The 16,686-nt window shown below is 46.8% G+C and overlaps 1 protein-coding gene across 1 annotated transcript in view; it reads left to right on the top strand.

The window, feature by feature from the left end:
• Positions 1-16,686, top strand: part of RHOJ (ras homolog family member J) — a 111,512-nt gene that overhangs the window by 73,203 nt on the left and 21,623 nt on the right. The window contains exon 2 of the mRNA XM_004698641.2: positions 10,886-10,944. Coding sequence (XP_004698698.1) covers positions 10,886-10,944 — 59 coding nt within the window. The remainder of the gene's footprint in view (positions 1-10,885; positions 10,945-16,686) is intronic.

The raw sequence follows: 16,686 nt of genomic DNA, 5'->3' as shown, positions 1-16,686 counted from the left end.
GGGACACCTAACAGCATTACTGGGTTCTGTGGCGTTATCTCCGACTCCTAGTGACCCCGAGTATGTCAGAGTCGAACTGGTCTCTGTAGGAGTTTCATTGGCTGATTTTTTGGAAAACATATCACCAGGTCGTGCTTCCAAGAACCTCAAGGTGGACTCGAACTTCTAACCTTTCAGGTGGCAGTCTGCTGCAGTAACCTTTGCACCAGCCAGGCTCTCCTAAGATGAGTTTTTTTTTAAAATAAAATAAACTCATTGCCATTGAGTTGATTTCAACTCATAGCAACCTTGCAAGATAGAGCAAACCACCCATACGGATTCCCAGGCTGCAAATCTTTATTTAAACAGGTCGCCACATCTTTCTCACATGGTTCTAGCCATTAACCTTTTAGTTTGTGGCCAAGCACTGAACCACTGTGCCACCAAGCTTCCTTCGTACTATAATTATCCCCTGAAGAAGGGGTCCAAGTAGCACAGTGGGTTAAGCATTGGGCTGATACTCAACTAGCCATTTAAACCCACCAGCCACTCTTCGGAGGAAAAAAGTGTGCCAGTCTGCTTCATAAGGATTTATAGTTTTGCAAACCCTATAGGGCAGTTCTAACCTTTCATAGAGGGTCCCTGGGTCAGAAGCGCTGTTGTTCGGTGGTGGGAGGTGAGCGGGGGCACGGGGGAGAATCTCAGAAGACCAATAAGGGGGAAGTAACAATCAATACTCCAGCTGCTGTCCAAACCCATGTACCTTTCAGCATGGCTTTTGTACTACCGTATATACTAGAGTATAAGCTGACCTGAATATCAGTCGAAGTACCTAATTTTACCACAAAAACTGCATTAAAAATGTGCTGAAAAACTCAGCTTATACATGAGTATATAGGGTACTTATTTTGTATTAGACCTTAAATTCTAAACACTTAGTTTGCTGAAGGCTGCAGTTTTACAGTGAAAGCTTTAACTCTATTTTCAGCCTTGACATAAATTCAGCTTCCATTTGAGTGCTTTCCGACCATTTACCAGCAATGTGGCAGAAACATTGCCTTCAGGCAGAGTGTGTTTGAAAGTAGATTACAACACTCCTAGCCAAACCAAAGAAGGGCAGTCTTGCCATCAGGGGGCTTTCCTTGTCATGCCCTTAATAGAAATTGAGATACCAAGGCCAAATGGTCATGACCATCCAGTAGCCTGGTGGTGAGAGGGCCTCAGAATCAAGTCTGCAAAACTCCCTAATCTACAGTTGTGTTCAAATCCCAGTCATGGTCCTTCTCCATGTTCCATACTTCCTCCTGTTTCGGCGATGAATTGGATTGCCATCCATCATGATTGTAAAAAGATTTCCTTTGTTTTAGATAGTCTATAATCAAACCACGTGGCCAGGTATCTTTTAGACACCTTTCTAAATGACAGCTCCCCTCATCTGGATGACTTGTCTTTCATTTGTCTTTGTTTAAAATTTTATAACAGAGTGTCTATAAAATGCACATGAATCTAGGGTCCATTTCCCCCCTAGAACAACTTCTCCCTTTATCTCTAAAGCACCAGAGGGGCTCAACCCACCTACTGTTATCAAATTGTTTCCAGCTTGTAGAAATATATAGGATTTCCAAGACTGCAAATCCTTTACAGGAGCAGACAACTGGTGGGCTTGAACAACCATCCTTGCAGCCCAGTGTCTAACCCACAGAACAATCCAGCCACAAGAGAGCCTGAAGATAGCCTTATTTTAAGGAAGGATTGGAGCCTTTTCATTCAAAATGTGGTCCATGGAACAGCAGCAATATTACCACCTAGAAGTTTATTAAAATACAGTTCTCATGTCCGACCCAGACCTACAGAATCAGAAGCTGCATATTAAAAAGAGCCTACACTCTGCTCACCTCTACCATTGCCCCATCAAAGACTTTTTTGAGGGTCTAGTGGGATGAAAACCACTCCGGTCTTATTCAAATTTTTGTCTTGCCCTCAACAGAAGAGTCACCACACCAAGTGTTCCCTTTTATATCTCTTGAAGTCACGTTCTTTAGGGCCTTAAGAATTTCTTTTTGGCCTTGACTTCACCAAAGATGCCTCTTCCTCTTTACAAGAAGACTGTCCGTGGCATGAGTGGCAAAGGCATTTGCAAATCATCTTAGCAATTTTTATCCAGCAAGCTGTATCTGGCATTCTGTGCCCTTCACCCCTTGCCCTACGCAGCAAGATGGGGCTGGTCCCCAATGGGAGGTTCTTTCCCTGCTCAGTAAGAATAGTAAAGTTGACCACCCGAGGAGAGAAAAGTACCTGGCAGTAGAAAGATTCCGTGAAAACCAAATAAGTTACATACCTTAAACTATATAAATGACCAAAAAAAAATTTTTTTAAGGTTTTCAGGACATAATTAGCAGGTTTTACAATGATCACAAGAGTCAAATAATGTGACAAAATAAGGAAGTTTCACAGGAAACAATTGATATCTCCATTTCTCCAGTGGTTGTCAGACCACCCTCCCCTCGGGTCTCACGCTCCATTGCTTTTTTGTAGATAGTTTTATTGTCGTATAACTCACCTATCATACAATCTAATTGTTAGTCATATTAAGAACAGTTGTGCAATCGGGAGCCAATTACAAGAATCTATGTATAACCTCCTCCCTGGGGGATGGACAACAGAGAAGTGGGCGAGGGGAGATGTCGGACAGTGTAATATATGAGAAATAATAATTTATAAATCATGAAGGGTTCATGAGGGAGGGGAGAGTAGGGCGGGAGGGAAGAAAATGAGGAGCTGATATTAAGGACTCAAGTAGAAAGCAAATGTTTTGAGAATGATGGTGGCAACAAATGTACAAATGTGCTTGACACAATGGATGGATGGATTGTGATAAGAATTGCACGAAGCCCCATTAAAATGATTTTTTTTAAAAAGAAGAGTTGTACAATCATCACTACAATCAATGTCAGAATTTGTCCTTCTTTATTGTACTCCTTGTTGTTAGTTCCCCACCCCCACCCCCAAACGCCCCATCATGCCCCTAGGTAAATTAGTAATCCAGTATTGTCTCTATCAGTTTACCTCTCCTGGACTTCATATACAGAAAATCATCCAGCACCAAAAAAATAAAAGAAATGAACACACAAACCAAAAGCTTGTAAGACAAAATGAAGGAAAGTTTCCATCAAAAAGAAAGCAGAAAGTAGTAAAAACTCAAACAACTTTAAAATAGGTCAAAAGGAATGTCAACTGCTAAGGTGTTATATTTTAGCCAGTTTCTGCCATAATCTACTTTACAGTGCTCTCTATCTGTTAGGAAGGCTGTTCAGGTCCCTGAACTAAGGTCTGAGAGGAGTCACCAGAGGCTTACTCCAGGTGGGGACTCTGCTAATGGGTTTGGGTTTCCACTGTCATCCTTCATCTTCTGCAAGCCAGGTGTTCAAATTTAATCTCTGATACCATTCTCGCCTTCAGATTTGGGTTTTATTATTTGCAATCCTCTGATCACACAGGTTGGTGTGCTTCTCCCAGGTTTGTTTGAAGACAAGCCTTTAAGACCCCAAAAGCTTTTCTTTCTTTCTTTTTAATCGTTTTATTAGGGGCTCATACAACTCTTATCACAATCCATACACACATCAATTGTGTCAAGCACATTTGTACATTCCTTGCCCTGAACATTCTCAAAACATTTGCTCTCCACTTAAGCCCCTGGCATCAGCTCCTCACTTTTCCCCCTCCCTCCCTGCTCCCCACTCGCTCATGAACCCTTGATAATTTATAAATTATTATTTTGTCATATCTTACACTGTCCGATGTCTGCCTTCACCCACTCTTCTGTTGTCCCATCCCCAGGAAGGAGGTTATACGTAGATCCCTGTAATCAGTTCCCCCTTTCCACCCCACCCTCCCTTTCTTTCCAATAACCAGGCACCACCTGGTTTCTTCGCCACATTTTGCTATAGCACCCAGTTCTTCAACTCTTTACAAGGGCAAGTATCCAGTAGGACCATGTGAGAAGAACTAATTCTTCTAGGACTAAGTGCATCGTGCTCCATTGTTTATCTAAATGACCTTGTTTGCCTTCTTCCTGAGTTAGAACATCCCTACTGATTAAATTTAAAAGGAATGTTACTGCAAGGGAGGGAGCTGTTATATTTTTCATTTTTAACAAACTAAACCTTAAATTACGTAGTGTTTCGCCCCCTCCGTTAAAAGCTGACACAGTGGCATCAAGGGGCTGGAGCATGACAACGATTGTGAGACGGGTGCACCTCATGCTGTGTTCCTCCTGGGGACCAGGAGTCTGAATTGACTCGGCAGCACCTCGCAAGAACAATCCCGTCCATAGCACAGGAGACCGGCCGGCCGTCTTTCTTGTTGGCTCACCACATGGGCTTGAGGAACTCTATTTCTTTTTTTTTTTAATTCTATTTCTTGCTGTATCTACAATCTGGTGTCTCTTCCTCCAAAAGCGCATTCTGATGTACTAAACTACAGATGACTACAAACACACTATATTCACACAGTCAAGCCTGTCTCATGCTACCTGCTAGTGAGAGTGCATGCTGCTAACAACACTGGGGGGTACTGTGAGGCTTCCTCCCAACTACCTGATAGTTCCACCATTTTAGACTCTCTTGGACCTTAGATCATATAGAGTATGAAAAATAAAAAAATTTTAAAAACGGTTTAGCCAGCCAGCTCATCTGTCGATGGCAAATGTGCTGTGAATCAGGTCCGTGGTCCTGGCAATGTGTTAGGTTGATGGTCTGAGCTGGGATATTTTCTTGCTGAATGAAACTGAGAGCAAGCCCCAACCAGGCTTTATTGACACCACACAGGCACCCACAAAATTGTCCACGGCAATCCTCTCAAAGTGGAATGGCCAACACACAAGTCCGAAGCAGAAAGAAAGGAGCAGAGCAGTCAGTGGGCTCAGGAAGACCTTCATTTTACATACTAACAGGTCACAGCAGCGTTTCTCACTTTATGGAGAGAACTCGCCGAGCCATTAGCAGGCCCCCTGAACCTCTTAAAGCTCAGAAAACAACGTGAATAGCTTTGAGAATAGAAAGTCACCTGGGACTGGGCCTGACCACTGTCTGCCAGGCAGGGACTTCCCAGCAGTCCACGTCTGGCCTGGAGCTACAAACTGCAGCCCTGCACATTTTGCCAGACTTCCTTTGGCCGGACTTGTCCCGGTGCTCCATTTCTATACCGTGCATTCCGAACTGACTCCTGGGTGCCCGGAGCTGTGCTGTCCACTGCGGGGCCTGCGGGGTATAGAGCCTTCCCTCGAAGATCTTCTAGTCCAGTGGGTAGGGTGAATCATATGCCTCAATAGCTACAGGAGAGAAAGGGATGAGGAATTCACAAATGATGTTTCTGCTCTGTGCTGGTTGGCACAAATGGTTGGCCCTGTTGGTGCAGTGGGTTTCGAGTGGGGCTGCTAACCACAAGGTCAGCAGTTTGAAACCACCAGCTACTCTGCAGGAGAAAAATGAGGTTTTCTACGTCCACGGAGTTACCGTCTTGGAAACCCACAGGAATATTCTACCTGGTCCTATAGCATAGGGTCGCTACGGATCAGAATCAACTTAAAGGCATTGAGTACTAACCTAAAAGTTGTTGCTCGAACCCATCCAGTGGCCGAGGAAGCTTATAGGGAAGAAAGCCTTAAGGCACCCAGTTCTACGTGACCCACGCCCTGCCCCGAGTGAGAATCGACTCAACGGGCTTTTATAAATGTATTAGGACTTGGGAATGAATAAATTATCAGTCCATAGTTCAATCACAGCAAGTAGAATTACACAAACGCTACCACAATCTGTTTCCTGACCTTCTTATTCTACTTAACCTCCTTGACATCATCTCCCTTGTATCCCACCCCCACCACTGTACCCCCTTTCCCCCCAAACCGCTTATCCTACTTGCTGTCCCCGTAGGTCCATCCATCCTGGGTGTTACACCGAAACATGGAAAAACATCTAACACAACTTCAAGAGGGTGACCTTTGGGTGTATAGCCAGCACAGCAGACAGACTGACCCCTGACCTCTGGAGAGAGTCCATAAGTATTTGTCGACAGAGAGAAAGCAGCCACTGTCCCACACCCACTATGCGCAGGCTGTGTGCCACACACACTTTCTTCCTTAACTGTCCCCTCGCAATAGCTCTTTGATGTGCTTGGGCTCACGTGCAGAAGAGAAAGGAACTCCTTATGTGTCGAAGCCAAAAGACAGAAACCTGACCTAGAGCCAATCTGAGCGGCATCTGTGTATTTGCACCGGGGATTGGGGGGTGGGGGATTGTACAGAGCAGGATGCACAGCTGCAAAGGAAAGAACCCACTGTGGGGTCATCGTCGGAACCCCATTTGTACTGCTAACCACCTTGGAGTGAGGTGGGCCGCGGGAACCCTTAGCACCATGATGCCACCCCAAACTCATTGTTAGAGTGCTGCTAGTGTGTAAACCGGAATGTATCTTTCAGCTTAAGGGGAGGAGGAAGAAGTATTCACAAATGCCTCATGCTCTACTCTTCCCCGGCTACCTGCTAAGGAAGGGTGTGCTCCAGAGGGGCCCCAGGCCCGTGGGGAATGCTCCCTTAACTGAAGTGAGGCCATTGCGTTAACTAGTGTCCCCACAGAGAGATGATGGTGACACCATCTTCACCGTCTCGGACACCCCCAGGGGCAGGTCCACCCTGCTCTATAGCGCCACCTGAGTCAGCATCGACTCAGGGGCAGTGAGTTGAGTTTTGGTATTTTAGGATCGAGGAGTTCCGCGATGTGAAGTGATGCCCCTCAGGTCACCTTGATGGAGCATCCCAAAGACAGGATTCAAAGACAGAGCTCTCGGACCTAAAAGGCCCTTTCCTCCTCACTGCTGTTACCATGAGACCCTAGGTGGCAGAAACGGATCGTGTCGGGAGAGTGTTAAATCCAACCAGAAGCACTTCAGATCTAATGCTCTACTTCCCCCAGAAAAAAGCAGCCATTGAGAACACTCTGAAACTATTAAATGAAGAACTAATATACTCTATAAACTTTTTTCCAAATCACAATGAAATGACTTAAAAAAAAGAAATCAAATCCCCGTGGAGCACATTTATACTCTGATACACATAGAGTCACCATGAGTCACTTTCAAAGGCAACAGATCCTGATATATTTACCATTCGCGTTGTATGGCTATCGTTTCTCTACATTGTGATGCCGGATTCCTTTCCAATTGAAGGCATCTCATAGGACACAGGTTAGCGCACAAGGCGGCATCCACTGCTAATCCGAGGTAAGAGCTCACAGAACCGGAGCCTGTGCACCAGACAGTGTGTGAGGCACGTGCGTCTAGCCCCAGCTGCCCCCTGGTGGTCTCTGTGTCACCATCTCTTTCTTCAGAAAGCGTGGGAAGAATAAGGGACTGGGGCGGAGGGTGCAGTGTGGGCAGAGAGTCGGGGAGAGGAATTAAAAGTGACTTCCAAAGATCACCATTCCACTTTAACCCAAGGGAATTGGTTTAATTCCTTCTGTCCCACGTTCGTAGGCTATCAGAACTCGAGTCCCGTATCTGTGGGAAGTCAAATTACTGTTGTTGAGGGTCTTCCTGCTGCAGTCCTTGTAGCTCCCAACCAGTGACTGGGTGGGAGCATGCAAATAAGGTACAGGTGACGAACTGGGGGATCGGTTGATTTTGCCATTCATTCCACTGGGTATCAATGTGAGCCATCTCAGAAACAGGAAAAGAGGAATCCCCCGACCTTCAAGAAAGAAGAGGCACCAGCGGATTGCATGGGAGTTCCCTATCTGAAGTGGTGGAGGCAGCAGAGGCCACATCAAAGTCACCAGAGGCTTCAGCTTCAAGACCTTGAGACCAAGCACAGGAGCCACCTCAAGGCCTTGAGGCAGAGTGACAAGCAGGCAGGCTTCTTGGCCCCGGAATGAACCAGAAGCCAAGGGAGCATGTGGCTGAACCTCGGGGGTGGGGGTGGGAGGGTTTTGTTGTTTTTAAATATGACTAATGTCAGAGAGGCATGTCTGCCAGCATGGCTTCGGAAGAGGAGCAACGGACAAAAGAATTGTATCGTTCACATTCTGTTAGCTGTTCGCGCCCCTATTAAGCCCCATAGTCATTGTCTGTGAACTCTATGGTCACTGCTGTAGAGCAGCCGTTCTCAACCTGTGTGTTGCAACCCCTTGGGAATCAAACGACCCTTTCACAGGGGTCGTCCGATACATAACAGTGGCAAAATTATACTTACGAATTAACAACGAAAATAATGTTATGGTTGCGGGGGTCACCACCACATGAGGAACTGTATGAAAGGGTCATGGCATCAGGAAGGTTGAGGGACTACGAGCCGAAGAGCACGTGGGAAGGCCGGATGGTGTCTGAATAGGTAAAGGAAGTTCGATGACGGAAGCATGCCTGACCTCTGCCTCATAGGAATCATCCTCAGGCAGATGTATAATTGGAGTCTCCTTCTTTGTATGACCAGAGGTCAGAAGTTGCCCATATGCATTTCCTCAATAACGTAACAAAAACTCTAGAATAAAGCCTAAATTAATGATCCAGGGAAACCTAATCCTGTATGGTCACCTCTTCAACCCCATCTCCCCGGATCATCCCTGCCCAGTGCCTATCCTGCAGGTCTCACCTCAGGCTCCTCCTCCTCCAGGAAGTCTTCTCTGACGGCCCCGCACCACTGTGTCTACAAAGGCACGCACACCCAAACACACGCCCCATGCTGCCTCTGGCACAGTGTGTACTACCCTGTGTTGTGTTGGTGCTTGACCCATAAATCACTATCTTCTCGCTCCGTCACAGGAAGGATGGTCTGTGGCCTTTCTACTTCCCAACACTGAGCAAGGAAAGACGAGGCTGTAGATGAAGACACTCAATCGACCGCCCATCCTTGCAGAGCTCGGACTCAACTCAGGCCTGTGAAATTCCCGGAGCCAAAGCAGGGCGAGAAGGGTGGGGTCGGAGGGAAAGCAGCCTGGAAGCAATGACTGTTCTCTTGAGAAGATGGCCAAAATGTGAGCAGGCCCTTCCGGGCTGTGGTGACAAAGGGCATAATCTTCGCTTAGGAATATTAAGAGTGCCCAGTGTGACAGCCAGTGTGGCTCAGCTTCTAATGCTCACCCAACAGATGACCCTGGGCCTGTGTGTCATGGGACAGCTCAAGGGGTCTCAGGGACAGCTGCCCCTTGCCTGCATGTACTGGGCTTGATACAGGCAGGAAATTCCATGTTGTAATTGCTGGATTATTTCCCTTCATTCCTGAGTCATGACTGGGCCGTGAATTGGTCATTAAAGCAGCCATTTACACAGATCTCAGGAACATCTGACTGGGTTTTCATCTGCCAGTGCACTCACAAATAGGAATATAAATCAGGACAGGAAGTCCTGGGTCACACAGACTCGTCGTCGTCGGTTCCATTGCTGCATTATTTATGACGGAATGTCAAAATGTTTAAAAGTCCACCTTCTGGTGGTGAGGCAGCTCTTGTTGGCTGGCGATGGGTTCACCATGTATGGATACCCATTTCCCAGCTCCTCTGTCTGGCTGCAGCCAGTTAGCCAGCGAGCACTGGTTGATCTGCGTAGAATAGAAAAAGAGTCTGGGGAGGTGGTGATCTTAAACAACTGCTTTCCAAAGAATGAGCCATGCCGAGGTAATTTGCACGCACACAGCCCAGACTTGTGAGAACAATCCCAGGAAAACCAGCACTGAATCAGCGAGTCTGAGCTGCCAGGAGACGAGAGAAGATAGTAGCGATGTGGCTGTTATTTCACGTATTTTCATTTCTGCACAGCCTGTGGTAGGAAGACTGACGAAGCGTCTTTATGCTGCCTTCTCTCAAGACTTTCTTTTTAACACAACCAGGAAAAATCACCTTGTGCTGCCCTACTTTATGTCCTTTTTCCAGAAAGACGGCATTTCTTTGGATGTTGGTCCTTTCCATTCTCCAAGCAAATCGTGCTACTTCTGCATTTGCTCTGTGTCATTGAACTCAAGACTTTATTTCATTTCCAGCCATGTACAAGGTCATTGGCATCCCTGTGTTGCTTCTCACTTGAAAACACAATTGCTTCCCCAGGCAGGGAGCCTGCTGGGGAAATCGAGTTCTGTTTTTTGCTTTATTTCTACCTTGTAGATTTTTTGAAACCAAACCCCTATAGCATTTCCTTCTGCAGCTAAGGTTCAAAGTTGGTTGAGCTAAACCATAGGAATACTTGATGTTTTGATATGTTGAGCACCCCTTCCCACCCCACCCACTTCTTTTTCTTTTTTTTTTTGCTTTGCTATCAAAATGTATAGGTAAGTAAATATTCTTTGTTCTCAGCATTTCAAAGACAGATAAATGCAGAGAGATTGCTAACAGAAGTTGCTTACGCAATGCTCTATCCTGAAAGCTGGCTCAAGCCAAACAAGAGAAGAAAACCATTTCAAAGGAGCCCAGCATCTTTTTCCTTTTCCTCCGGGAGCCTGATAGTCTAAGGGCCTGATGAGACGCCCTGGTCAAAGTACTCGGCTGCTCCCCAGTCCCTCTGTGGGACGAAGATGTGGCGGTCACCATAACGATTACAGGCAGCTCTACCATGGCTCAGAGGGTGACTAAGAATCAGAATCCACTCAATGGCACTGGTTTAAAAAGATCAATGAGCAGCCTGAGAGTTCCCGAGTGGCTTCAATGAAACTCACTGTGGTTGAGCAATTGGACCTGGCTCAGCCCATCTGCTCTCACGGCAGCCCGAGGTTGCCTTTCACTTGGAAACCACGCTGTCGCTTTGTTTCAGAACATACACGGGTGAGGCCTATGTTCAGCCGTGCTGCCCAGGGAAATGTTGGCATGGAGACATGGGAACGGTCCTGGTTGAAGCTGGTGTGTTATGGACTCTCCTTTTCTCTTCTCCACAGTTACTGTGACAGTGGGAGGCAAGCAGCACTTGCTCGGACTCTACGACACCGCAGGACAGGTACATTTTTGTTATCTTCATTCATTAAGGGCTGGAGGGAGGGGGAGGATGACCCATTGGCTCTGCCGACGGGTATCTTTCTATGAAGCTAATGGATAATAAAGCTAATACTCAAACTGATCATTTGGGGGCCAATTTATTGCCTACTTAAATGACCATCAAAAGCGCATTGTTCATACTTTAAAAATATTTATAATTATAAATAATTAAATCACGGCATTCCTCAAGGTGTTGATTGGTCAAGAAAGATCCACTCAACAAAAAATGGCCATCAGTAACCGAAATAGCGTTATTTGACCTAGAGTTTCCATTTCCTCCTCTTGCAGGTCAGAATGAACGAGACCACTTCACAGGGTTTTGTTTGCTTGTTTCACTCGGGGCTTTTCCACTTTCTCTCTTTGTGCTCTCTTTATTGCGTTGCTGAAGGAACTGTGAAAAAGATCCCCCAAAAAGATGGGAGTCGTGTACAGGGGAGAAATATGGAGAAGAATTGTTGGAATGAAGAAAAAGCTGGGATCCTGGATGCTTTCCAAAAGAGACGGTCCACCTCAGAATAGCTGGGGGAGTTCTCTAAAAGTCTTGATATCAGCTCATGTTATCAAAAATGTTTCTTCAAGTTAGAGAACCTGGTTAACCAAGAACTTAAGGCAGTCGCCTAGAATCACTAGCATCCCTGTGTCCTAGCTGAGTGAAAACGATACTTTATCTTTCTCTCCAACTGCACCACTCTGCCATGAAGCTCTCGTGCTTAAGTTCAAGGGCTGCAGGTAGAGAAATGGTTAAGCCATTAACGGCCATGGCCCAATTTCTTGGATAGAGCTTTTTTGTTATCATATGCCTTAGATCATTTATTTAGGTCAGAATCAGCAAGCTGTCCAGCCTGCCCAAATTCATACATCTTAAGTCCTATAGAGTGAGTATTTGACCATGATATTTCCACTGTGAGTTTCCTGGTAATTGCTATTTTTAGTTGTGCATTTGGACTTCTTTTCACTGTTATCTAGAGATAGGCCTTTGTACTCTCAACTTGAAAAGTCTTTACTAGAAGAAAATGAATAGCATTCTCTTGGGATTTCCGCATCCACTTGCAAAGAACCCGGTGAATGAGGAAGGCACCCTAGTGGAGCAGTGCGTGAGCACTTCGCTGCGAACTGAAAGGTCATGATTTGAATCCACCAACTGCTCCATGGGAGAAGAGTGGAGCGGTCTGCTTTTGCAAAACTGTACAGCCTTAGAAATCCTATGGAACCGTTCCACTTGGCTGGCAGGATCTCTAGGAGTCAGCCTTAACTCAATGACAATGAATTTGGTTTGGGTCTAAATGTATGTGGGACACCGAAGTTTGGTAGTGGGCCAGCTATGGCCATGAGGAACCTGGAAAATCTAGCCCCTGACTCCAGACCCTTAAGAACATCCATACCCCCTCTCCGTGGCAGGTGGCTGTTTGGGCAAGCTGCTCACAGGGTGCACAACTAGGAAAGATTGTCCCCTGCTTCCCCAACTGGGACTGATCCGTTTGGCTCTTCTGAATGCAACTTACACTGGGATGCCCCTCCACCAGAAAGTCTTCCAATAATGGGAATACATTGCTGTGTGGTTGAAGTTTGCCCGCTCTCATTCAATCACACAGAGGGGGACTTTCCCATTTGTCAGATAGTTACAGCCTGAAAGAGAGAGAAGTTTATACCCTTTTGCCCCATAATCAGGTTTTCTGAATTCAATTTAGTTCGAAAAGCTCAAAACCACAAGAATGTTGTCATCACTGCAACTGTTCTATGCTTTCCTTGTCTTCTAAAAAAAATATCTATGACCCCGGTGCCTTCCTTGTAGCGACCCATAGCCTTGTTAGCTTCTGGGCTCCATTTACCCTAAAAACAATCACCCTAAAAAAATACTGCATCAAGTCGACTCTGACTAAGCCTCTATTTAATTTCAAGCCAAACAAAACTGCTTAAAAGTTCTTGTCCGGTTCAATTACTCTTTCCTATTGCTTTGTTTTTGTTTGTTTGTTTGTTTGTTTGTTTGTGAAACTAGGAAATAGGCATTAAGATGCCCTAGTTGGACCGTGGCTATGAGATGGGCTACTAACGGCAAGGTCGGCAGTTTGAAACCACCAGCCACTCCAAGGGAGACAGACCGGGAGTTCTATTCCGGTGGGGCGTTATGGTCTCAGAAACTCACAGAAGCATTTTGGCTCGACCTCTAGGGCCTCCGCGTGTCAGAGTCGACTGAGGGCAGTGAGTGAGGACAGCAGAAGTTAAAGTGATAGGCTTTGCAAAAATACATGTCTTTGAACTCCGTATTGAAAGTATGAACTCCACAAGAAAAAGTGATGAGCACTGATAAAACATAACAAATAGATATAGCTGCAACTTAACTTTCAGTTGCTGACTGCCCACCAGCTACCCTGAAATCTCAAAGGTGGACAAGGCTAGTGGAGGAGCATAAAGCATGGGAAAAGGGGATCAGAACAGGTCTGAAGATGCCTTGTGGTCACAAACGTCTATGATGAGAACTTTACAAAGATGACATGGTAAAGTACAATCACTTGCTTATTGGTTCTTCTATCCATAGTCCTTGTGACTGTCACCTGGTCACTGCAAATAAGATGTAGAGGACACTACCTTGGGGATTGGCCAGGCTTGCCACTCCACGAGGTATATATGAGTGAGCCATCTCAGAAACGAGAAGAGAATCCTGTGATCATCAAGAAAGAAGAGCCAGCAGTAAGGCCAGTGGGCCTTCCCAGCTGAAGTTGTGGAGGCAGGAGAGGCTGAAACACCAAGACTATTACACAGAGCAGAAGCACCTGTCAAGTCCATGAGGCAGCGCGATGGGGTTCCCAACCTTTGTCATAAAGCAGGGGCCTTGGGATCAAGTGGCTGAGAGGCAAGGATCAGAGCGAGCTGATCCGGAATCCAGAGGGCAGGAGAAGAATTGATGCTTTTGAATTAGGATGTTAGAAAAAAAATTTTTGAAAATACCATGGAGTAAAAAATGAAGAAGAAGAAGAAACTACCATGGCCTGCCAGAAGAAAGAGCAAATGTTTCTTGGAGTAAGTATTGCCGGAATGCTGCCATAGAAGCACAATCCCAGGACTTCTTCTCACGTCCTTTGGAATATTGTCAGGAGGGACCAGTGCCTCAAGAAGGACATCATGGTTGGGAAAGCAGAGGGACATGAGAAAGCAGAAGAGCTTCAGTGAGATAGTGTGGCAGGAGCTGCCAACAAGGGGCTGAAACATAGCAATGACTGGGAAGATGGTCACAAAGACTTGGAAATGCTTCATGCTGCTGTACATAAGTGTTACTAGAAGTCGGAACTGGCTCGAAGGTACCCAACAATGCTGGAAGTCTTTGGTGGTTGGAGCATTATTCCAGAAGTTAGGACGATGCAAATAGTCTTCATTACCCCAGTTGATTCCCAGGGTTCTGGGACCTTACCCATAAAGCTTTGTAAAAACTTTGATTTAGAAATATTGTCCCAAATTTTCCATTCCCATATCTGGATAGGATAGCCCTGCCCTCCACTATTATAATGTAGTCAACCTTGCTGAGGTCACAAGACTAAGAAACCTCTGGAGTAAAATTTTTTTAATATTCCTTTTGACTAGAGTTACTGATGAGGTAGAGAGATGATCTAAAAACCAATCAATTCATCCTTGATCCACAAAAAGGAAATCACAAATTTCAACACTCCGCTACAGAATTCGATCTTGCCACGAATAATGACATTTTCTTACAGGACATAGTCCAAGGAGCAGCATCCCTTATCCTCATGGAAAACTGACCATGGAGTTGACTAAAACTATGTCTAGAAGCAGATATGTTCTGACAGGCAAAGTAATAGAAACTCATTCTCTCTCCCCTCAAAGTCAGCCCGGGAAAACCCATTCGGCCAGGTTCCTCTACACGTTTGAAGCACCTAGTCCGGCCGGGACACAGCTGCAGCTCCCTCCAGCTCTGGCCTGAGACACACCTCGGCCATTTCACAATCTGGCCAAGCAATTGCTGGGCAGCCGGAATGAAATCATAAAGACACATGCACAGTCCGTGGTGGCTGCTATTAAACGTTAGCTCCCTGCCAAAGCCCCTGAAACAAGCTGAACATTGCCCTTGAAGGAGACACTTTCTAAGATAAAGAGGCTCTAGGACTCTGGTTCCACTGTTGCGCAGCATGTCAAAGATGGGGTTAGACAAGGGCTTCCTTTGCTTTCTCTCAAGGCACTGCAGGTTACTCCTCAGCTCGGCCTGGCAAGGTAGGAAGCCAGGTTGGTTGAGGCCGTGCCAGCTCCTCCTGCCCAGCACATGCCCCGAGTCGTGTGTTTCTTTGAGATGGATTTCTGGAGCTCACATCTTTGGCTCAGCCACTGACAAAGCCCCAGAGCAGACTTTTCCATGACGTACTTGCAGGCTGGTTTGTTTAGAGAATCTCATGAGAGGCCTTGCAAAGAGCAGGATGCTGGGGTCAGAGCAGACCCGGAAGCCTGGGTACGCACTGGTGAGGAATGGCAGACTGGGAGAAGGCTCTGCCGCAGGTGATGGCTGGAGTGAGCAGCGCCTGAGCGTGGAGCCAGCCCCTGGACTAAGATTCCGTTGGCCCTTGCCCAGCTGAGTGACGTGACAAGGTCCTGCTCAGTGAGTGACCTCTCAGGACAAACACCAGGACAGGTAGATCTGCAAGGCAACATTTTCAAAAGTGGCAGTTCACAGCCTTGCTGGGGCTGAATAAGCATCTCCAGGCCCCTGCTATTGGGAGCAGGAGCCCTGGTGGCATAGTGGATTACTTGCTGAGCTGCTAACCATGAGGTCAGCAGTTTGAAACCAGCTGCTCCGTGAGAGGAAGATGAGGCTCTCTACTCGGTACAAATTTATGATCTGGGAAACCCACAGGAGCAGTTCGACCCTGTCCCGTAGGCCGGGTCACTCTGAGGCCGTATTGGCTCTAAGGCAGTGAGTTTGGGCTTGAGGGAGGTGGAGTGGGGAGTGGATTGGAAGGAACCCTGGTAGCTCCGTCAGATAAACCTTGGTTTATAAGCCCTGAGAATGGAGTCAGCAGTTCAAGCCCTCCAGCAGTTCCAGGAAAGCCTCAGATATTCTACATAAGGTGACAGTGATTCTGTTTGGGTTTTTTCATTGGTTTCGGTGCTAGGAAGCAGGTGCCGCCTGCTGGTCACCCACTCCAGAAACCAGCTATCTCAGCAGGGCAAACGGCGGCATTCTCTGCACACATCCCAGAGCTGGGAGCTGGCTGCACGATGGGGCTGTCGCTAAGAACACACATCTCATGGCCGCATAGGGGTCACCAGGGGCTATGGGGGAGTGGGGGCAGGAAGGACATCAGCTGTGTTTGTCACCCTGTCGGGGCTGTGCACTCCACATGCTCGCCCCGCCCTGGGTTCTGAAGTCCCTGTTCCTCCCCGGGCCACAGAGGCGTGTGACCAGGCAGGCAGGCATGTACAGCTGGGCTTCATTACCAGGAATCCCTAGGGTCCCACTTAGACGGACCCAGCCTCCCCCTTTGCTATTGGTTGAACTGACCGCGCCATCTGGAGCCTGAGAGCTGGCACCAGCCCTTGGAAAGTTGGCCTGAGACCTCAGCACACATGTTTTTCCTCAATGAGCAACTCAAACTTTCTTCCTGGTTCACATGGGTCTGAATATGGTCTTGAAAGGGCTGGATTTGGGGCAGGGGTGAAAAGTTGACATGCCTGAGACGTGATCTGGAAAAGCAGCCTTAGG

This window comes from Echinops telfairi, unplaced genomic scaffold (assembly GCF_000313985.2).
Source record: "Echinops telfairi isolate 266 unplaced genomic scaffold, ASM31398v2 ScPeMD7_18;HRSCAF=68, whole genome shotgun sequence".
Lineage (NCBI taxonomy): Eukaryota > Metazoa > Chordata > Mammalia > Afrosoricida > Tenrecidae > Echinops > Echinops telfairi.
This window is presented reverse-complemented; position numbering and strand designations above follow the sequence as displayed.